We start from the raw sequence: 23,577 nt of genomic DNA on the forward strand, positions 1-23,577 counted from the left end.
CACTTTTATGAGATGAATATAATAAGAAAAAAATAGGTGATATTAAATTTAAATTTATTTTTAAGGTTGTAGTGTTGGGAGAAGCACACAAAATAAAGTTGTCATTTTTGGAAAATTAGGTTGTGGAAAAAGTATGATTGGGGAATAAAGTCCAAATATGAAGGAAATAAAGTCACAATAGGCCAAAAAATTACAACAAAAAACTCGAAAAAATAAAAAAGTAAAAAATTGAAAAAAAAATTTAATTTTATGAAAATAAAATGAAAATAGTCACAATTTTACAGGACTAAACACAAGGGGAAAAAAAATCCTTTTAGTCGTTATTCCAGAGAGGGCCATATAAATTTTTTTTTGTTAAATTTGCCACTTTGATATTTTGTAAAGCAACACATGTAGATATGAAGTTATTTCTATTATTTATATGCATCATGATATCATGATGGAGAATAATCATGTTTTCCATGCATTTTGTACATAAATATGTAAAGGCCAGGGTCAGCATCTGTTTACATACGCTGAAATTTTAGCTTGATGACTAAGCATATTACTATAATATTTAATAAAATATTATTATTGCAAGTTTGGGACTATATCAAGGGCATAAATATCTAATAAAAGGCCAAAAATGGCTCCCACGGCCACACTTTGGACACCACTAAATGATTTGTAGTCACATGCACCTCACGCGATCTTTTAACCACGGCGGTCGTACGCTTGCTGTGAAATAAGCCAAAGAAAAAGCCAAACATGCTAGTAGTGCTGTGATGCGAACTCATGCATGACGCTTCATCTTCCGTGATTTGGTCGACCCGTGCTCAGGTTGGTTCGAGGGCGAGCGGCTGCGTGACGGTGAGAAAGGCTGGTTCCTGGCCGAGTGCGCCCAGCCCATCACGTGCCGGGCCACCATCGAGCGCAACATGCAGAGGATGGACCGCCTGCAAGGACTGGAGACCAACGTGTGACATCCGTTTCCCATGCTGCGATGCCTTCAGGGACTTCATGATTGTTCATATGAAGGTCTGCTGGTGCACCAGCTTTCTGCTTCTTCCAGGGCGTCTTCACACAGTTACACTCCCATGACGAGGCAGAAGGTCTTGGTCTAAAATGACTCAGTCTTAAGGCACTTTTGTTTTTTTACTCAGAAATGAAATATTCATTATGTCTACCAGCCCAAGCAGAAGGGAAGAAAATGTGCTGTCAGCTGACACACTAATGTGTATTCTTTGGACATTTCCACGCTGCAGCGCCATGAAGCTTGCCTGAACTTGTGTGAGGTGGACCTTGGCTTTCTTTTAGCCTTGAGTCATGCTTTTCTTCCCCCGCCGTGAGGAAATGAATGGCCAGGTCTGAGAGCAGCGACGGGACCATCTGTCACACCCACGGCTCTGACGACACGGCCGCTACTGTTGAAGGAAGCGGCGGGGGCGGGCAAGGACCCTCGAGGAGGCACGGCTTTGTCCAATTGTCCTTCCGATGAATCAATTGAAATACGTCGTGAAGTACCGTGTAAATATGTAAAGTCTTTTCTAAATGCTCATCAATGTCCTGAAACTTGCTTGTTAAAAACACACAACATGCATGACGAGCAGTTCTTGTATGAGTGACTGTATAGTCCAAACACATCAAATAAACAGTTATGAATATGACTCATCATTATGGAACTGAACATGATGTATAGCAGTGATGCCTTCAAGGACGGTTATACAAAGTGGGAATAAACACTCTGTCAAACACAATGAAACTTAACATGGAAAAGGCATTTATACCAAAAAGAAATGTGTTCATGTTCCACTTAAGGATTGTGAATACTGGGCAGAATTCCCAAAACAATTTTCCAACCCGGGTCGAAAATTAGGATGCAAATTATTTCACCATTGCCTCAAAGTTTTCCATGGATCGGTAGTTGTAGAAGTATAAGTATTTTAGGCCTCTATTTAACTGACATTGTTCTATCCTGCTGTTGGGTGTTAGCATGCTAACTGTTAGCATGTCAGCCATGATGCTAATAATTAGCATATATTGACATGGCATAATGCAAAAAGACAATAGATCTGCACTTTCTGAACTTAGCATCTTTCTAGATGCTAGCTTTGCATATCATATTGAGAGTTAGCACTTTAGCGACTAGATATTGCATGTGTTGCTAGCATTTCCTTTATCTTGGCTAAAATAAATAAAAATGCCCGGTCAGAGGTCAGCAACAGGCAAGTTTTTTTGTAGCTGGTAAACCACCATTTTATTTCATATAGCGTCATTTCTGTGTATAAGCTACTTTTTTTCGTAAACTTCGAACACTGCATGGCTAATTTATGGCTATGTTCTAATCTTGGACATCTCCTTTACTTTAGAACTTCTACTAACCTTTAAATACTGTGATGCTCCTGAGTCAGGTCTTTTTTTTGGCAGGAGCTAATCACGAGCTGAAAGGGAACTCACAACGAGCTTGTCAACCAATTCGGAATCAGTCCTCATTGGCGGTCAATAGAACTCATGGTCGTCTTACAGATAACTCTTCACACAGCAACTTAACACTCAAAAGCGAGCTAAGAAATATGGCTTTCCATCATGTATTTCATCTCAACAAATAATGTCACTGGTTATGGCTGCTGAGGTGCTGCAATGATGTCAGCCTCCCTCTGAGCTCCTCTGGCGGATTTCAGCAATGTTATTACTATGTATGTTGTCCAGGGATCATACAACAGTACTGAAACATGAAAAGGACAATGTGTTTATTTGGACAATAATGGCTGCTTGTTGACTCCTACTGTTATACAAGCTGTACACTGACTACTCTAAAGTATACCCATGCTGACTTTGTACTGCCTTTTTTTATTTATTATAAGGTGCTCTGAAGTCCGAGTTGCAATAAAGGGCCAAGTGACAGGAAGGTCAACTAACCTGTGGTTCTTTCTATCAAGTCGTGTCCCCAGCATGAGTCCTCTGATCGTCATCGTCATCACTGAAATAAATATGTTGTCCTCTGGGCGTCCATGTACTGTTGTCGGCTCCGGCAGCGCCCGCCGCTGTGGTGGTTTCCTGCGTGGTGATGAGGTCTATGATGGCCGTGATGACAGCGCAGTCTTTGGACTGGCGGTTCTGCCAGTCCACAGGAGCCGGGTTCCTTATCTTGCCCTCCAGCAGAAAATCCAGCTCCCTTTTGAGACTCTTGAGAACAAAAAGCAAATTCCCGTCAATGTCACGTTGGCGTGGGACTTTGTCGCCAGTGGGGTTTTACCTTGACCAGGTGAGCGATGCGCGCCGGTGACCTGAAGACAATCCACTGGTCCACCGCGATGGTGTCCTGGTCCTCATCCCTCTGGATAGTGATGTCGCCTCCGAAGAAGAGCAGGGAGAAGGGGGACACCTCGGTGCAGTCGTACAGGAAGATCTGTGGATGGTTTCAACAAGGACAACACGCCAAGGAGGCGTAGAGGTATCTCCATTAGAGGAGCTGAGATGGCTTCTAATGATTCTACTGCCACAAGAAAATGTCATCTTGTCCTCAAAGTGAAGTTGATGTGATGCTCTGATGGATTTAGAAGGAAAGTTTTTCAGTTTTTCCTCCAATTCACCTCCTACTTGTGGGGCACACCCACAACAACGCATCTTCAAGTTCTAGCTTCAGACTCATCACCCGATCTGACACTCTTTTGACCTCCAGGACATTCTTAACCAACTCCTCCAATTCCAGAATAACTCCTACTCCATTTCTCTTCCCATCTACACCATGATAGAACAACTTGAACCCTGCTCCTAAACTTCTAACCTTGCTACCTTTCCACCTGGTCTCCTGGACACACAGTATGTCTACCTTCCTCCTCTGCATCATGTCAAGCAACGCTCTACCTTCTCCTGTCGTAGTTCCAACATTTAAAGTCCCTACTCGCAGTTCTAGGTTCTTCTAGGCACTCCTCTTCTCGCTCTTCTTACAGGTACATCTTCCTCCTCTCCTTCTTCTTCTTAAGGGCACATCTTCCTCCTCTCCTTCTTCTTCTTAAGGGCACATCTTCCTCCTCTCCTTCTTCTTCTTAAGGGCACATCTTCCTCCTCTCCTTCTTCTTACGGGCACATCTTCCTCCTCTCCTTCTTCTTAAGGGCACATCTTCCTCCTCTCCTTCTTCTTAAGGGCACATCTTCCCCCTCTCCTCCTTCTTACGGGCACATCTTCCCCCTCTCCTCCTTCTTACGGGCACATCTTCCCCCTCTCCTCCTTCTTACGGGCACATCTTCCCCCTCTCCTCCTTCTTACGGGCACATCTTCCCCCTCTCCTCCTTCTTACGGGCACATCTTCCTCCTCTCCTTCTTCTTACGGGCACATCTTCCTCCTCTCCTTCTTCTTATGGGCACATCTTCCTCCTCTCCTTCTTCTTACGGGCACATCTTCCTCCTCTCCTTCTTCTTACGGGCACATCTTCCTCCTCTCCTTCTTCTTATGGGCACATCTTCCTCCTCTCCTTCTTCTTATGGGCACATCTTCCTCCTCTCCTTCTTACGGGCACATCTTCCTCCTCTCCTTCTTCTTATGGGCACATCTTCCTCCTCTCCTTCTTCTTATGGGCACATCTTCCTCCTCTCCTTCTTACGGACACATCTTCCTCTTCTCCTTCTTACGGGCACATCTTCCTCCTCTCCTCCTTCTTCTTCTTCTTCTTACGGGCACATCTTCCTCCTCTCCTCCTTCTTACAGGCACATCTTCCTCCTCTCCTCCTTCTTCTTACGGGCACATCTTCCTCCTCTCCTTCTTATGGACACATCTTCCTCCTCTCCTTCTTCTTCTTATGGGCACATCTTCCTCCTCTCCTTCTTATGGACACATCTTCCTCCTCTCCTTCTTCTTCTTATGGGCACATCTTCCTCCTCTCCTCCTTTTTCTTCTTCTTACGGGCACATCTTCCTCCTCTCCTTCTTCTTCTTACGGGCACATCTTCCTCCTCTCCTCCTTCTTCTTACAGACACATCTTCCTCCTCTCCTCCTTCTTCTTACGGGCACATCTTCCTCCTCTCCTCCTTCTTACGGGCACATTTTCCTCCTCTCCTCCTTACGGGCACATCTTCCTCCTCTCCTCCTTCTTCTTCTTCTTACGGGCACATCTTCCTCCTCTCCTTCTTCTTACGGACACATCTTCCTCCTCTCCTTCTTCTTACGGACACATCTTCCTCTTCTCCTTCGACCATCAGTAACCCAATCTCCACCGGCACCCTGTAGGTGAACAGCACCAATGGCGGTCGTTGTTAACCCGGGCCTCGACTGATCCGGTATGGAAGTCGTGTTGTTGATTTGCATAGTTGGTTTTGGCAAAATTTAAATTTTTACCCTTTGTATTTATCCAGGCTTGGGACTGGCACAGCAAAGGCACTGGCTTGGACCCCATTGAGGCACCTGGAACGCTAACCAAGGCTCCACTGGATAATTTCCCATTATGTCAAAAATGAGGAGTTCTTTTAGACATTTTGGTCATCAGTGTGTGAACTCTCAACAAAAATCCCACAGGATTATCCTCTGGATTATCTCTGATGACAAAGGCCACATCATAAACACGCTTGTTGGCAAAGGTAATCAAGGAAGTGCTGAAGAGAAGCCAAGCAGACCAGCCTGTGAATTTGTCACGTAACGTAATGGCTGTGGTTTTTTTTCTCTTCTCTTTGTGTGAATTTGACAGCCTCACACTCCTCAGTGATTATCAGCAGAGGATGATGATGGTGATGAAGATAGCGGTGACATGACAAGAAAGGACATGAAAGGTGTGTTCCTGTGATGCACACGCACACACACACACACACATAAAAGAGGAGGTGCATTGACTGTTACACAGATATACACACACACACACACACACACATCTCTTACAAATGTGCGGGAGCTTGAAAGCACCTTTGAGAGGGAGCTGAAAGGTGGCCTTTTCATCAAATATTCATTCAAGCTAAAAAGCGGCCGAGACCCCGACTGCCAACCTTTATCCTCACTCTGAGATGGTGCCAAAAGCACCTGCCCAAGCGGCAACGCACACACATTCTGACTTCCAACACGTGTTTGGGCCCCCCCTCCCATGCCCTCCCAGGATTACTCACGCTGCTGGTTCTCATCTTGAGGTGATAGATGAGCCACGTGTAGTTGAACTGGGTCTCCTCGTAATTAACAGACTTGGGGTGGATGCACACTTTTCCATCAGCCTGCGTGTACACTTTTACCCTGCATGACATAACACAGAATGGGTGTCATTATTGGGGTGGGGGGCGCTCGAGGCACTAGAAGTTGACGTCATTGTGATACACGCTATGCACAATGCCACAATTTAGAGAATATGATAACTTTTATCCGTGTTTTCCCATCTCAAAATATGAATATCAAGACAATTATCTTCAGGTCGAGCATGATGGTGGGTGTTGGTCACATTCTGAGGCAGCATGAGTGCTGCCTGCATGAATGCCAACATGTACGGTGACATTCTGAAGCATAAACGGGGCCACATGGCGGTTTGCCAACATGATAAGAAGCCCAAACACACAACCAAGCTGAGGAAGCTGCTGGTGATGTGATGGAGTGGAAGTATGTCTCCAGTCCTGAGTCTAATAGGCACCTGAGTAAATATTCACACTTCACATATGCATACATACTGTGAACTGTATAAAAGCTGTACACTGACTACTCTAAAGTATATGCTACATACATCTAGTGACATTTTTTTTTGCGGCTCATAAGGTAGAGACAGCTGTGATGTTTATGTCAAACAGTCCGTTTGACATAAGCTCAACTGAAAGGAACAATCTTGCTCACAGGCGACCATCTGCTTTGGTAGTGAAATAAAGAATAATGGAGCGTCGCACGTACAAAGATTCAGAGAAGCTGGCTGAGCATCATGACTTGGAAAGAGATAAGTTACTGATGAAATATTGAACCGTCTAGACCAGGGGTCTCAAACTCAATTTACTTGGGGGCCACTGGAGCTAGGGTCTGGGTGAGACTGGGCCGCATCAGGTTTGGAAAAATGAATAAACTTTGCTTTGGTTCCGATTTTCTACAAGAAAAGCTCTGATAAAACATTCCACTGTCTTATTTTTCTACACAAAATAAGATGAAAAATAAATAAACAAATCAAGAATAAAGAAAATCAATCAATCAGTAATAAATAAATATAATAATAATAATAAAACAGCAAATAATAAAAACTTAAGAAACCACATATAGTTGGTGGGTAGACAAATGATTTTTTTCAGATTAAAATGAACAAAGCATTATTAGAGCCCTGTAGGCATGACAAAACACGACTATAGTCACATTTATACTCTTTTGATTTACAACATATTGCGCAACTGCAGGGTCTTGAGACACATGCTAATTCGCAAACTAGAGAGCTAGCGACCTAAACGGTAGCCTCCAAGTTATTTCCTTTAAATTTAAAAAGCCAAAAACTTACCACTTCCACGCGGATAGGGAGGATAACTATTAACAGTTATTTAACCTTTAACATGAAAATTAATCAAACGTAATAATTTTTTCTTTCATATCAAGGCAGGGGCCTTAAACTAGTGTCCTGCGGGCCACATTTGGCCCGCGGGCCGCGTGTTTGAGACCCCTGGTCTAGCCCATTCTCTCTGTCCGGGTATCAATACTCATAACGTAACTCACCCAGGCCTCTTTTTCTGTAAGGATGGTCGGATCATGGCCACCTTAGGATACAGACCGGCGACAATCACAGCCTTGATGAGCTTCTCATTATCTGAAAAAGGAGGATTGTTTTTGTTCTTTTGTCAGTGTGTCACCATTTTTACTTATTACCAGACTGCACCAAATGGTGTTCACCTGAGTTGACATTTGATTTGGGGTCTTTGGGGTCCCTGCTGCTGACAAAGCCTGCATGCATGAGATGCTCAGCAAACTGGCCCTTCATGTTGTGTAGCATCTAAATGGAAAAGACAATTACTACATCTTTTCGGCATTGCAGGTAAACTCCCTCCACACGAGTGCAGGAACCTTGTTCATCATGAGGTCATTTCAGCCAACCAGAAACCACATGAACGTCCTTCTCGGAAAAGGCACGACAATGACAACAACAGCTTGAACCTCTCTTGAGTGATGACATAGCATAGCATAGGATTTAGCCGATACACAGAAGGCTAATCCACACATTCATTGTTTGTTCTTAAACCTGACTGGATGTTAATACGGGCATTCAATAGGCAGATTCAAAGGGAAAATATGTTGCCTTGATGGAAATGACGTTCACATTCACAATCACATTAGTTCAGTGGTTCACAAGCTTTTTACAGACATGCACACTTAATAAACATACACCTTCATGTTGGTGTATGTACGCTGGTTCTGTTGCTGCTGTCTTGTACAATATACTTATAAAATGACCATGTGGTTATAAAGTGCTGTTTTCCTTTCCACTTTTTCATGCATGACAAATTATTGCTAAAGATAACAAATTCCCTTTTTGAAAACATTGTAGCAGCCTCTCTCCAATGAACACAGGGAGATCTTTGGACTAACTTCCCTGGCTGCAAGTACTCACGTACTTATGGTACTCATCAATTGCATGTACCCTAAAGGTCAAAAATATTAAAAATGTGTTAAAAAAAATAATTAAAAATCTAAGTTTGTGTGTGCACGAGCTGCACTTTCATTTTGTTCACCTTCAGTGTTTTGGCACACAGGAAGTTGTCCCAGCAGTAGTCCTTCTCGCAGCGTGCGCCGCGGTATTTAGCATCCTCCCAGCCCTGAAAATGAAGTTGGATCAGTCTCTCCATCACACAGCGGATGGAGATGTGAGCTGCTCTCCTACCTGAAAGGCATAGACCACAGTGAGGTGGTCGCTCTTGGAGTTTCTGGACAAGGTCTTCCTCCTCATGTCTGCTATCTTCTCTTTGCCCTAAGAGGAAGTCACATGACAAAGTGAGGCCGTCCTGCAACCGGGTGCGGTTGTGTATTGTTGCTGCTTTCATGTGTGAGAGTCGGCGTTGTACCAGGGGTATGAAGAAAGGGTCTTTGAAGCTGAGGGAAGCGGCGATGGTGAGCACCGGGTCCAGGCAGCCCAGCAGAGCTCCAAACAGAATGAGCTTTCCGATGTGAGGCTCTACGGGCAGGCGAGCCAGGTGGAACCCAAGCGCTGTCAGATTCTCTGAATGATCCAAGGTGTTCTAACACGCAGCAAAGCACACATATGAAGCAATTTAATTCCTAGCTTTTATTACATATAGCAGGGATATCGCTGTAATTCTGTTTACTATCACGGATCATGTCTTCATTTCAGTGACATCATCTCCATTGTGACCCTTAGCCATCATTGACATTTAACTGATGCAGTCTTGTTTGTCACTGTTGTTGTCATGGGAATTGTTGTTGCTACTGTTTTTGTCTCTCTCTACCCCCTTTTTTCCCCTTTTTCTTCTTCTTTTCTGTGTCCCTTCTTACTCTGGCCCGGCCACTCCAAATTCGCATAGCAAAAACATAAAATAATGCCAAATAAAATTTCATAGTACAAGGAAGGTATAGCTCACACCTTTCCTGACAGAGCAAATCTGTTTAGCATGTAAGGGCATTGAGATCAACAATACAATCTGCCCCAATGGCTGGACAGGACACAAAAAATTAAAATAAATAAATATAGCAGGGGGGCCCAAATGTTTTGCACTGAGAGCCACATACTAAAAAATGAAAGGATGCAAGGGCCACTTTTACAATTTGAAGCTATGCTAAAAAGTAAAAACACCTACACCCTCAACAAGAGTTTTGTTTGACTTTGGAGGCATATTTTGGTTGAATATCCATTCCAGTTTGAAGGATTCATTGTATATCTTTGTCATATAAAAACCCACAAGACGTGCATTTCAATGGAACCTTTCCTGCTTGATGCAAAGCCAAGAATTTGTCGACTGGGACCTTGGATAACTTGTTGAACCAATACAACAATTTCCTGAGCATGGCGGACTGTATTTGAACTCTTGGAGTGTTTCTTTCTTACCAATTCTTTGAGGTTCTTGATGGCCAAGTTCACAGCCTTTTCACTGGGAGGGTCGAGAGCTTTCTGCAGGAAGTGAGCTATGCCGCCCAGCTTCAGTATCTGCACAGCAAATATGAGAGTACATAACTTATTAATAACTGTAATCATATTTGACTTAACAAGGTATCTGCTAATGTCCATTTCGCATACAGACTGTTACATTAAGTCAAGACTCTCACATGCTGGCTTCACTTTGAAAACAAACGCATCCAAGTGGTATTTCTGCAGCATACTACATTCACATACACATTCAGTAGAGTCTGCAAATACTCGATGGGAGTGAACTTTGTCTTTGTGTTCCATTAGCATGCCGTGGGGCAGGATGGAGTGGTTTGGGAGGCTTTGCAAAGAGGTGGTAAAAATAAATAGCAAGCCATCGCTACAGGAGACGACCCTTCTCACTGCCTCCACAGGTTGGGCCGGCTGAATAGTAAGTGCTTGCTAATACTAATCATTGCAGACTTTGTGAGAGCAGCTGACGACGACGACTACTGGGACAAATGAGGATCCAGAACCTTATCTTTTTCCCCCTGGATTTACGGAGGATGAGCTACAGGGTTTAGAAGCTTAACCCACAAGAAGAGAGTGTAAAACTTCATTACACAGGCATGACTCTATGGTGTAAATGTGGAGAAAATTGAGTGTTTCTGCTGCACTGAGTGGCATGCAGAGGACTTTGCTCCAAGAGATTGCATCACAACAAATGGAGAATTGTTCACGCTCACAAATGCTGCAGGGATAGAAACCATTTTCCACCTATTCAAAATAAACTGGAAAAGACGCCACAGACCAGCCATTTGTCCATCGAGCAAGTCACCATGATATTGACACAACACGGTCCATCTAGCCGTGTATGAACAAAACATGGAAATAACAACTTGGTTGCTTATTCATAGTTGTTCATATGCTTGTTCTTGTTTCCTAGTCAGTACAAATTGGTTTAGAAAGTCATAAACAGGTTTTCTATGCTTCAACTGCAAAAATATTGAATTTATTAGCTCATTCAATGACAACCCCTTCAGTGGCCCTTCAGCCACCATTTTGACAGATTTTTCAAGGCACAGATTGTATTATCTTCTACGGCTACATGAACACTGAACCTTGAACATTGTCCTGCCTTTTTTCCTACAGACTCTCATCTTCCATAAGAAAAAATAAGTTTCTTTCTCCATTTTTCTGTTCTTTAGTGATGAAGTGTGCAACATAGGTAAGTTTCAGGAAAATAGCAGTTCCCGACAAAAAATTTAGAAAAAAGTTATTGGGCTATTGTCCTACTTTTTTGACGGTCGTTGAACGCACCGTATACCGTTCTCCGATGCAAAGAGGGATGTATGGATGTATTTGGATGTATTTTCCTCCTTTTTCTTTCACCTCATATTTGTTCCCAAATGCTGATACTATGTGGGAATGCATAAAGGTAAGATTTGATGACTACGAGTGCTAAATACTATTTTCTTACTCAATTTCTGCTCAATATTTTTTCCAGCTCGTGGGTACAGAGTTACTGTGCTTCAATCAAACTACAGTGGGGGCTGAGGGTGAAAGAGGTTTTGGTTTCTTTGTGGAACTTCACGAATCATGGTCAGGTCTAGAACCAATTAACCGCAATAAACAAGGGTATACTGAAATGTGACTGTTGAGGGGATTGCAACAGTCGACTCTACGGCACATGTTTCATACAGACCTTGATTTGCAGGCACAGTTCCTCCAGTGGCGTCCTCATGATTTCGGGTAATTGGTAGGCATCCAGCAGGCTGGCTCTGAGACCGTTGTAGAGATGATAGCACTTCCCTGGACACACTCTATATGTATGTACGCCAAGCGAGAGCAAACAAAAGTTATGTCGGTCGACTAATTGACAATCAATGGCACAAAACAACAAGCAGCTCCCGCTAATTGGATCTGGCTCCACTCTAATGTTGGAGCGAGTCAACAAAAGCAACACAGCCAGCTGGAAGCATTCTGCTTTTAAGACTACGTGCTGCCGCGGGTTGGTGAGTGGGGGAGACAAATGGGGAGCTGGGATGATTAAAAGGAAGGTAACCATTGCATATGATCATAGAGAAAAATGTGTAAATACTACACACCGGCCAGCACGTCCTTTCCTCTGCTTTGCGTTGGCCAGGCTCACCCACTCAGCTGTCATGGTGCTGATGTTGTTGTTGGCGTCAAAGTTAGTTTCCTTAATCTTCCCTCCATCAATGACATAAACAACATCATCTATGGTGATGCTGTGGGGTGGAGTAGAGGGGCGTTAGTAAATGGGAATGAAGTCAGATGGGGAAACACTTCAAAGCAAGCGGTCTGCTGAAAATACTTCATTATGACTTACAATTGTTGTGAAAGTAAAAAAAAAAATTGAGCCCAAGGGGGAATTTAGCACCTATTTTTAGCTAAGTGTTGGAGAGCATGGGTTGCTTCTTTAATGTGTGTGTGTGCACGCGGACATCTTCAAAGAGATAGTCTGTTCCATTCAAGGCAATATTCCAGACCTTGGTAATGAGTCCAAGAGATGTATGCTAATTAATCTTTCATCATCGCTTCCACAAATTCCCGGGACAAGTTTGCACACTGACATACACACACATGCAGCGAAAGTGGCAAAAGTGCCATCACATTTCAGCTTGGAGAAACCCAAAAACATGTGGTGTTTGGAGCAGGCAAAGAGTCACGTTTACCTTGTTTCCGCTATATTGGTAGCAATCACAATCTTTCGGACGCCGGGAGGAGGCCTTTTGAACACCTGGGAGGAATGGAGGACGAAGATGAGATTGGATTTTGGTTATATCGAGGAACACATTTGTCGGAGACAAGAGAAGTGGTAAATACCGACCTGCGTCTGATTAACCGTCGGCATGAGCGAGTGCAGCGGGATGATAACAAAGCGGTCTGAAACACAAAACAATGCAGTATTGGAAACATCACGGCACAACTTCCTGCCGTCTGGAGCTGCTAATAATACATGATGAAATGCATCAACTGATATGACACTTTATGGACCACATGTGGGGAATTAAGATATTGACTAATGCACATTAAATTAATTAAGTCTATCCAAGTCTGCCTGTACTCTTAGTAGCTACAATCAGGAGAATCACATTAATATTATATTAATATAATACTATTATATGATGGGTCAAGAATGCTGTAACAGTGAGGTCTACAAATATATGGATAGCTTTGTATGACAGTGCCTTTACCACCATGGATTCAGTGTAGCAGAATTTCAGCTTTAATTTTTCACAAAAAATACCGTTTAGGAATCTTGTACATGCTCAACAGTAATCAAACAAATATACAGCGGTATGAAAAAGTTTGGGCACCTCTGATAATTTTCAAGGTTTTCCTTTCCTCCATTTTAGTTCATTTAGCCATTTTTATGCTTGAAAATGCTTCATTTTTGGTAAAGGAAATAGGTACATTTTACTTAAATATGCATTTTAACCTGCTAATAGGCTGTAGACAGCCACAAATCATTTATTAATTAGTAAATATTTGAGTGTGGAAGTGTGGAAGCAATATAGCGAGGGAAATGTGGAGTGATTGCCTCAAGGCAGTGTGAATCTTGCAAAGCGTACCAGCCTTTGCATCACTGTTAATAATCATATAAGGCGCTGGATGCAACTAAACCACATTTTTTTTAAACCAAAAAAACATAAGAACTCCATCGCCGGCTGGCCAGCGCTGCCAATAGTGGTTGGGTGAGCCAGTGTTATGAATTAAAACGCATCCAAACTGTCATACAATTTTGATTCAGCCTGACTATAACAATATGCAGTCATGATGTCGTTATGAGCTATGCATTCAGTGCTAGCTAACATGAGTAGCTAAGAAATTCATATCACTAGCTGAGAACACCCACTCGTGCATGTGCGTGTGTTACATCAGAATACAGTCATCACTTCTTTTTGTTCTTTATACTGAAGTAAAGGGAGCTCTTGTTGCTAATTATGTTCAACCAACAATGTTTAATAAAGTCACACCGCTATTACATATTAGGGACATTAAAGTCGCCGACATAGACTCCGTGTGCGACTACCTGATCGGAACATCTGCTGCGCCATCAGCAGGTCATTGAGGCTGCTGATGTTATCCCAGCCGGGCAGGAAGACCAAGATGGCTCCTTCCTGTTGGACAAAAATAAGGTCAGCACTTAGAGCTAGACACAGAGATACGGGCAAGGCTTAAAAAAAACACAGCAGGAGTGGACAAAGTGATCAGTAACGTAAAATAAATGTTAAACGCACCGCAGACATTACAATTTTATTGCAAAATTCAACATTTCCTGTAACATTCATTAGAACATGATGTCCCAAGGCATGTTACGGGTGAGATTCATTCTATTTTGTGATTGACAGACAAGTACAGCCTTTATGTGAAAAAATTCATTTCATCTCCTCAGAAGAAGCAGATATGAAAAAAATATTCATAGCCTCCAGCAGTGCTATCTTTGAATGACATCTCATTATTATGAGCGGTTATCTACCACTGTTACTCTGTGCGAGTGTCGTATTAATCACCCAAGTAACCTAAATTAGTAAGACATGTAAAGTTGGCTCACTGGTTAGTAAACATGCATGCTGAATGGCATGTCATTGCCCTGCAGAGGCCTGTACTACCAAGGAAGTTTAAGCTATGCAGGATCTCGTCTTTGCTTTCCACCTTAACCAGCCAAACTTTGAAGGTGTGGGATAAGTGGTACTTCAAAGATTCTTTTGCTGGGCTCTGCGCTCTCATCCCCGAACATAGCCTGCTTCTGAGCAGGTTCACGCTACTGTGTATGTTACCATAGCAATGTATTCTCCTAAGAAGTTAGTTTTAATTATGGACCACTGCAATGTAATCAACCAGTCAGCACAGCTGGACGCATCCTCCATTCAGGATTCCATCACAGCCAATCAGTCAGTCACTGTCTGACATCACAGCAGTGAACCAGCTCTTCCAGTGGCTGTTAGACGTTGGTGCTTCATGAGGGGAAGGGCTACGTTACTGCACTAATCACTTGTGTTTGTGGGCCTTGCTGTCTTATTTAAATGATTCCACTGTTGCTGACAACTCGTATAAATACAGTCACCAAGCATTTCAGTACATGGGTGTCCAAAGTGTGGCTCAGTGGCCATTTGCGGCTTGTGGCACAAATGCAAATCTACAAATACAATAGGCCAAAATGGAAAAATCAGCAGTAATTTTAAAAGGGACATATTATGCCCATTTTTCGGCTCTTTCTATTGAGGTGTGGACTCCTATAGAGCAGCTACACACAATAACCTGCACAGAAAGATCTTCCAGAATCTGCACCTTTTCAGCTATATTTCTTTGGATTTCTTGTTTCCCGTGAAAACAATCTGTTTTAATGTATTCCAACTACAGCCAGTCTCCAGGCACGCCCACTCCGCTGTAGTTGGTCACATTCCCAAATGCTTCGAAGGACTTCCGGTATTCCGAGAGCTTCAATTAAGAGTATAGAAGTTGGTTAGCGTGTGAAGCTGCTCTATGGGAGTTACAGTAAAGATCCAATACTGGAACTTTAGTGTACGTTGCCCAGTATATGCCTACATTAATGATGCTGGTGCATTTAGGATTGAAAAAGCAAAGCTCTCATTATGGCTGCATACTGTATGCATAACTTAAGGAAAGTGGGACTAATTGGAGAGCTGTTATGCAAATGAGGATGCAGTGGGAGAGCATCTGTGCATTTGTTCATTAGAGCGGTTCTGCTACTCAGGATCTGTGTCATTCTTTCTGATCTTATGTCACAGCGTGCTTGAAAGCGAACCCTTCTGTTACTCTAATATGCCGTCTACAAATGATAGGGACTTTATTAGTTGTCCGTGTAAATATGGCATGATTGAGTACAGTATTTGTGAGTCCTGCTCTTGTTGTGCAGGTGTGCCGTACTTAATGAAGGGCAAACTCACCTCCTCATTCCACACAATATATCGGATAAGTGCCAAGATGAGCTCCAAGTCAATTTTGTCGTCACTGTCCAGCATTTCAAGAGCAGCAATGGTGCTGTCAGAGTATCTGTAAAAAAAAAAAAGGTTATGCATATTTTACTGCATTAGACAGCAAATGAAATCTGCTCCAAACAATCCCATGTGCTTCTGCATGATATTAAGACAATTTACCAGAAAGCAAGGGTGTCCAAAGTGCAGTCCGAGGACCACTTGCTGCCAACGGCTGTTTTTTTAATTGACCAGCAGCACATTCTATAAAAGCAATTTTCCATTAAAATCTGCAGTGTCTTTCCAAGAACAAAGTAAAATATTAAATACATTTACAATAATTATTTGGGTAGTAAACAACTGAAAAAATAAAAAGTAAAAAAAACAGCAAATAAAAAGGATGGATGGTGATGCTAACTTTCTCACCAATATTACATGAGAAAACTGAAATGCAGTTCTTCTTTGAAATATACAGTAAAGAACTTCTTTGCATATCTACACGTGTTGCTTTACAAAATATCAAAGTGGCAAAGTTGCACCCTTCCATTTTTCACAACAGCATGTGGCCCTCGCTGGAAAAGGTTTGGACACCCCAGGCATAAAGGATCCAATCACAAGAAAGTCTATTTTCTTTGATGGAAGTCAACAAAAGCTGCTGATGAACCTGGCCTGTAGTGTGCGAGCATAGGAAGGCCAGCTCTCCTTGTATTCCGCCTCCTTCTCCTCCTTCTCGGGTCTGGAATGGCGCCCCTGCCAGAAGCCTCTTTTCCATACGGGGCGACGAGGCTGAGTCTTTGGACAATATCTGGAAAAAACAAGTGGTTCCATCTTAACTGGAACAGTCAGGCTGGGTATGAGATTCACAATCTTACCTGATCATCTCCACAACGTCCTCGAGGAGGAACTCTTCTACTGGGAACGTGAAACCCGGGATGTGGATCATGGGGCAGTTGTCTAAAAAATTTGATCTAATTACTGCACAAATTATTGAATTATGTAATACAGCATTGTCACACTATACTTAAAAGTCGTGGCTTGATATACCAAAATATTTGGAGAATTTCTCTGCATTGAGCGTGGCACTCATGAGGATGATCTTGATGTCATCTCGGAGGTTGAGCAGGTCCTTGACAATGGTGAGCAAAACATCAGAGTGCAGACTTCTCTCGTGGATCTCATCCAAAACCAAGTGGCTGACACTGGATAAGTGCCTGACAAGAGACAAGTTGGTTTTATGAGCTTCTCATGTACACTATCATGACAATAACACAGGTTCAACTGCAGGGGATGATGCCCTGTTCGAATATTTGGTTCAAATTTGATATTTTATGTGGCTTTTACATCACCGGAAAAATGTGAACGAGAGGCATCCGGGAAGTAACACGCATGCGTAAAACATGATGTCCGTGTGTTTATGGAGGTAAACATAATAATCAATAATCATAATTACAACCTTTTTAGGTTAGGACTTTCCCTTCTTGATATGGGAATGTCATTATGACATTAAGGTCATAATTATGAGATGGGAAAGTCCCAATTATTAATTGTTATCGTGACAGGCATAGATGCAGCCCTACTTGTACTTGTATTTTAGTTTGTTAAGTTAGTTCATTAAACTTTTTTTACACTTGAAAATACTCATTTTAGGCCAAGAACACAAACAATTTGCTTAAATATACATTTTCAAACTAACGATTGGCCATATTCAATCATGACACAGCAATCATGAATTAAATTATTGTTTGAAAAAGTTGCTATATATTGAGGGGTGGTTTTCTCCGTGTACTCCGGTTTCCTCCCACATTCCAAAAACATGTTAGGTTCATTGGTGACTCCAAATTGTCCATAGGTATGAATGTGAGTGTGCCCTGTGATTGGCTGCCGACCAATCCAGGGTGTACCCCGCCTCTTGCACAAAGTCAGCTGGGAACGGCTCCAGCATATACCTGTGACCCTTGTGAGGATAAGCGCCATAGAAAATTGATTGATGGAAAGATAGTGAGGGGGCAATATTCAAACCCTAATAGAGAGAGGAATATTTTTTTTTGTCATTAGGAACAAATGTCATTTTTTGTGTAGCTTTGCCATTTAAGGTTGATTTAAGGAACATAAATGCCAGTTATTTTATTTTAACGAATATCCTATGGCAATACAACAAATGCAGTTGAGCCAAAATGGCTTGAAAATAAAGTGAATGGCATGAAAAGCGCTTAGGCTCTCTGATGACGGTCTGTGTTTTGTACCTCTATGAACTCATCTGTGGTTGTGTTCTCTGTAGTGAAAGTGTTTCTAAATAAAGTGACGTGCAGCAACCTGTAGGCCTGCTGCTGTGTAAACATGAGGCAGCATTTAGTTGCAGCATTTTGTCAGACTGCTGTAGTCCTTCAAATGACTCACGCCGGTCGAGTCGTGTCAATTTTGGGATGAGCACAAACGAGACAACAACAAAAGCTGGCACTCTTGTTTCGATACTCGCGATGCAAGGGAGGGCGTGCAGGGATGAGTCAAGAGTGTTTGTGTGTGTGCGCGCCTCAGAGGATGGGGAGCCATTCTAATTCATCTTGCACTGATGGCAGAGTCAAGCACAAATCAATGAAGCAGAGTGACACAGGGAAAGATCGGGCAGCCGAGGGCAATAACTAGGAGAAGTAGTCAGCGCTGAGATGAGGAAGACTCACGGGTCTGAGTGAAGCCACTGAAGGATAATGCCTGTGGTGCAGTACAGGATCGACCCTTGTCTCCGTGGTAACTGGCTGAGAAGAAAGAATAAAAATGAGCATTTTGCTGCTGACACCAATTTGCTTTACTCACACTTTACAGATGCTCAGTCTAAAATATAAAAGTTTGTCATGCTGTAGTAACTTCTACAACTCCAGGGGATAAAATACCACATGAAAATAATTTTCTGACAATCACTGAGCATTATCTTTTCCCATCTTTGTTACTTTCATCTCTGGTACCATTATGCCTTCACACATATACGTAGGCACAACTTTGTACATTTTGTAAACTTATCAATACCAAAGACGGACTTTTTATGAACGCCTGACCCCAACAAGGTATTTATGTCTTTTTGCGTGACGGAAAAAGGGTGTGATGACACAACTCTTCATTTCAGTACAATTGTAGGGAAATTTTAACGCATAAACACATATGCACACACATATAGTTCAGATCCATGTGTGAAAATTGCACATAGTTCATGGTGTTATGATTGTTTTAAAATTGTTATTAACTGTTTTCCTTGAAATGCATCTTTTCACAAAAAGCTGCTTTTCTCCCTTTTGTAGTCAGGAATTGATATTTTCCTTTTTATGTTCTACTAAAAAGGTAGAAAAACTTTTTTTTATGAAAGACGGGAGTTTAATCTTCCTTTGGCAGGTTCCATCTTTATATAGCCATAGAACACAATACTCTGTGTGCCTTGAAACATCATTTATAATGGCCAATACTGAGGGGTGAAAAATGGCTGGGATTGAATTGAGTTAATCTATTGCAACTAAACTAAAAAGGATTTATATGCAGAGGTAGGGGTGTACAAAAATTATCGGGCTAATACGAGGAATTAGGATGTCATACCAATAAATCCAGTAGCTCCAATAACCGAAAATTGTAAAAACAAAAAAAAAAACTCTATGGTGAGGCCAGATTATCCGTTACTGTGGTGAGCAAACGAAGCGCTCCCTTGCTGTGATGTGGTGCAGCTGCGAAGCAGCTATTGTAATTTCTTCACCTCCCCTGAGCTGACTGGTAAACAATCACGGCAACGATCGCGTGGGACGTCTTTCTACATTTCCTGTGCTATTTGCGCCAAATGCTCTGCAAACATTCCATGAGGAGGGAAAAAAAACATCAACCTTACTTACCTTTGCAAGCGTATTTGGTACCCACAGGAATTTCCATTGCCAACAATTTCTGCTCTCTCTGCCGCCACACGCTCTGCTACCTGTGTGGAAGCAAACAACTTTAATTGACTACTAACACGCTTGCACATCACTAACGTTACCCAGTATCTACCCCATCTACATAACATCAAAACCCACTTATTCTACCTCTCTATAATATACCACAAAATTTTTTGTGTGCATATTGCTTTTATCTGTGTCTATGCACAGCGTCTTTGTGTTCTTTGAAAGCCGCTTACAAATAAAATGCATTATTAATATTATAATTGTTATAATGATTACTGTCCAAAATTTTAAAAAGAACAACTTGCAAGGGGACACCTCCAGGTGACATACCGAGATGGCGCTGATGCGACGAGGCTGCGTGCAAACCACCCGGCACATTGAGCCCATGCCACGCTTGATGTGGTCATCCAGAATGAACTGGGTCACCTGGGTGGTCTTGCCACAGCCAGTTTCCCCACTAACAACCAGGACTTGGTTGGAGTTGATGAGCTTCACCAGCTCCTGGTGGCAGAAAAACAGACGCCGGTAAGATTGAGGAGAGGGGCTCTTGTAGTCAGAATGTGGATGTTAGCAGAAACAAACCTCTTTCTTCCCATAGGATGGCAATTTCTCTCTGAATGTCTAAGGCAAAGAGCAAAGGCACATCAGCACGCATCCAACAGAAATGTGACAGAAATGTCAGCCTGTAACAAATACTCACCAGCATCTCCTTGTACTTGGGGTGTGATTTCTTACTCTGCAGATCTCTTTGCAACGACTCATCCAGTGAACGGTCTCTGGCTGTTTCCTGAAGTAAGAACTCTAGATCTTTGTCTTTTTGCTTAGGTTTCCATTTTTCCTCCTCTTCTTCCTCCTCCAGCTTCTGCTGCTCCTGCTGCTCCTGCTCATCATCATCATCCCATGTGTCAGGGGGCTCATCTTTAACTGTCTGAGTGATGGATCTATCAAAAAGAAAAATAAACACAAGAGAATCTCACAAATGTTATTACACACTGTACATTGTATCTTATTAATGATATACTTTAGAGTAGTCAATGTACAGCTTGTATAGCGTTACTATCTACTGATAAGGACTGAACACCCAAACCAGACATCTAGGCAATACATAGAGACATACATGGTGGTTGTACCATCGACAGGTGCCGGCATAGGGAAGCAAACATTCATTGAAAGAAACAAACACGTCTCTAGTCCGTTCGTCACTGCAACACTTCCCCATTAGACAAATTGCGAGATGCTTTCACAGACACCCCGAACATCACAACCACATCTTTATTATGAGTGCATGTGTGGTCTAAATCAGTGATTAATTATCGGTTATCAATCATAATAATAATGTTTTTTTTATTTAATCATTTGACAGCCCTACTAATTATTAGTATTAACTTCTCTTTGTTAGGTTAACTGGCCACATCAAATTGTCCATAGGTATGAATGTGAGTGTGAATGGTTGTTTGTCTATATGTGTCCTGTGATTGGCTGGCCACCAGCCCAGGGTGTACCCCGCCTCTCGCCCAATGTTAGCTGAGAATACCCCAGCATACCCACGTAACCCTACTGAGGATTTTTTGCTTTTTGCATTCTTTTGTATTTTTTTTTCTAATTTTCCAAATATTTAAACTTTCTTTGTAAAAATAAATAAAATCATAATATTGACTTTATTCCCTAATGTTCCACAACATTATTTGTTCCCCAACGTAACCTTTACCAAAAATTACAACTTTATTTTGTTTGTTTCTCACATTACGACTTTTTTAAAATGTCATATTTCAACTATATGCTACTAAAATGAAATAATTTTTACTCAAAAATTGGTGCTTCTAAAATGGTGGGTTTTCTTTCTTTATTTTCTTGATATTTTGTCTTTATTCTCCAAAAATGACAGCTGTTTTTATTCATTTTCTAACTATTTCGATGTAATCAGTGCTTAGTTTTTCATTTTATTAAATAATATGTGCTGCGGGCCGCAGATGGTCCCTGGGCCACAGGTTAGACCCCGATGCTTGTGGTGCACTCACAACTGTTGCCAGCTATCTAGACAATAATGGCTGTGTGTCGACTTATGCTCAGTGGATAGTAAATCGATACTACTATAAAGCAGCACATTTCAGCAAAATAAAAAATATCATGTAGAATGTAACGGTAATTTGTTTTTTTATGTGTTGTGTCAATCAATGTCTTACTCTTCCTCCTCAGATTTGATGCCAATCTTTTGTTCCTCCTCTTCAGGCATGTCTCCATCAAAGTAGCTGCATAGAAAGCATCAAATATCTGGATTGTGTGTTATCGCATCACATTAAAAGCTATGAAAATGTTCTCACCAATGACCACTTTTATTGGACGACGCACGCCAGCTGCTGGACGCTGAGGCTCTTACTTCTCTCGTTGGTCTCGCTGCACCAGACTGGTCATTCTGGACGGAATCAAGCAGCTTGATAATGTTCTGCTCCCTGGCCGCATCCATCTGGACCACTGCTCGCTGCAAAAATGAAGGATAGAAAGAGTTTTATTCAAATACGTGCTTGTGGAAACCCACTCCCTTCCTGCAGCAATATTGCAAGCCACGCCCCACATAACACACACAACACACATGCAGTGGTTGTGTTTGTTGTCAGCTAATGATAGCAATTTGGCAAAGTTTAGCTTTGTTTACCCTGTTCTTTTAAATCACCACCGGGATACATATAGACTGTGGTGTTCCCCTCATTTTTTTTGTTTTGAAAATAAAGTGTAGTTTGGAATTGAAGTGGGACGGCACCTTTATCAGAGGGTAGTCTAAATGGCAGCAAAACTGTAGACAATCACACACATTAAGGGTAAACAAAGGTGAAGCATACCGATCTCCGATCAGCATTTTTCTTCCTCACGGCTCCGTATCTTGCGTACCACAAGCCAATCTCACGACCCTTCAGGTGTGATGGATGGCGGCCACCAGCTTGGTCCTCGTCAACGCTGTTAGAGCTCCCACCGGACCCGCGTCCTCTGTCGGCTCTTTCTCTGCTGCCATCTCGATAGCCTCTACGACCACTACCTTTTCTGCTTCTGCTTCCACCGCCTCCACCTCCATATTTATAACTCATACCTCTGTCAGCGAGCAGCGAGAGACAATTAGCTTGACAACAGAACTGTTAGTGAAACGGTCCCTCTTGCTAAGACTAACGTTGTTCCGGCGGCGAGTAACGATCTTAGATTAGTGCGTGAGGACTTAAATGTATAATGTATCGATACCAGCACTTACATTAACCAATATATATTCAAATGACACGTGTAACTGGAACATAAGGCTACAATACCTGTCAAAAGCTATGTAAGCGTTTGTATCTATGGCATGTCGCACAGTCATGGCGTCATCTTCATTGTTGCCTGAAAATGACGTCTTGCGCTGTGATTGGTCTATACTTCCAAGGTGGGAAGTATAGACCAATAAATAGCTTAATATTAAATAAATAGCTTAGCTAGCTTAATAAATAGCTAGCTAGCTAAGATAAATAGATTAACATAGCACTCATTTCAGATCTTTAAATGTATTAAAAGGATAATGAATAAATCCAATTGCATTTATGATTTTTAAATTTTTTGGTGTTTGGCCAATTAGTATAAAAAAAAGTCATTTGTATACCTCCATAGATAGTGGCCATTTTTGACCAATTTAACACCTTGTTGTTGACAATAGTAAACAATACAATTTAACAAAAATGGCTTTCATTCTAAATTT

General features: G+C 42.0%; 2 protein-coding genes across 2 annotated transcripts in view; one reads left to right on the plus strand and one right to left on the minus strand.

The window, feature by feature from the left end:
- The window catches only part of LOC131134176 (rho guanine nucleotide exchange factor 26-like), a 29,793-nt gene extending 28,147 nt beyond the window's left edge, over positions 1 to 1,646 (plus strand). The window contains exon 15 of the mRNA XM_058079131.2: positions 820 to 1,646. Within this exon, the coding sequence (XP_057935114.2) occupies positions 820 to 962 (143 nt within the window). The 3' untranslated portion in view covers positions 963 to 1,646. The remainder of the gene's footprint in view (positions 1 to 819) is intronic.
- dhx36 (DEAH (Asp-Glu-Ala-His) box polypeptide 36) lies at positions 1,187 to 23,270 on the minus strand. Its single transcript, XM_058079130.2, has 27 exons — positions 23,156 to 23,270; positions 22,700 to 22,946; positions 22,184 to 22,341; positions 22,046 to 22,111; positions 20,563 to 20,803; positions 20,445 to 20,483; positions 20,193 to 20,363; positions 19,818 to 19,897; positions 18,630 to 18,704; positions 16,996 to 17,162; positions 16,824 to 16,905; positions 16,616 to 16,756; positions 15,925 to 16,030; positions 14,046 to 14,133; positions 12,840 to 12,895; positions 12,685 to 12,749; positions 12,094 to 12,237; positions 11,691 to 11,808; positions 9,968 to 10,066; positions 8,970 to 9,143; positions 8,789 to 8,875; positions 8,640 to 8,723; positions 7,804 to 7,903; positions 7,630 to 7,720; positions 6,072 to 6,192; positions 3,236 to 3,388; positions 1,187 to 3,165 (listed from the first exon to the last, which is right to left on the minus strand). Exons 1-27 carry the CDS (start codon positions 23,203 to 23,205, stop codon positions 2,914 to 2,916), a joined length of 3,255 nt encoding a protein of 1,084 aa, XP_057935113.2. The 5' UTR covers positions 23,206 to 23,270; the 3' UTR covers positions 1,187 to 2,913.
- Positions 23,271 to 23,577: the final 307 nt, after the last annotated feature.

The sequence above is a fragment of the Doryrhamphus excisus genome, linkage group LG8 (assembly GCF_037039965.1).
Source record: "Doryrhamphus excisus strain RoL-2023G ecotype Guam linkage group LG8, RoL_Dexc_Guam_v1.1, whole genome shotgun sequence".
Taxonomy (NCBI): domain Eukaryota; kingdom Metazoa; phylum Chordata; class Actinopteri; order Syngnathiformes; family Syngnathidae; genus Doryrhamphus; species Doryrhamphus excisus.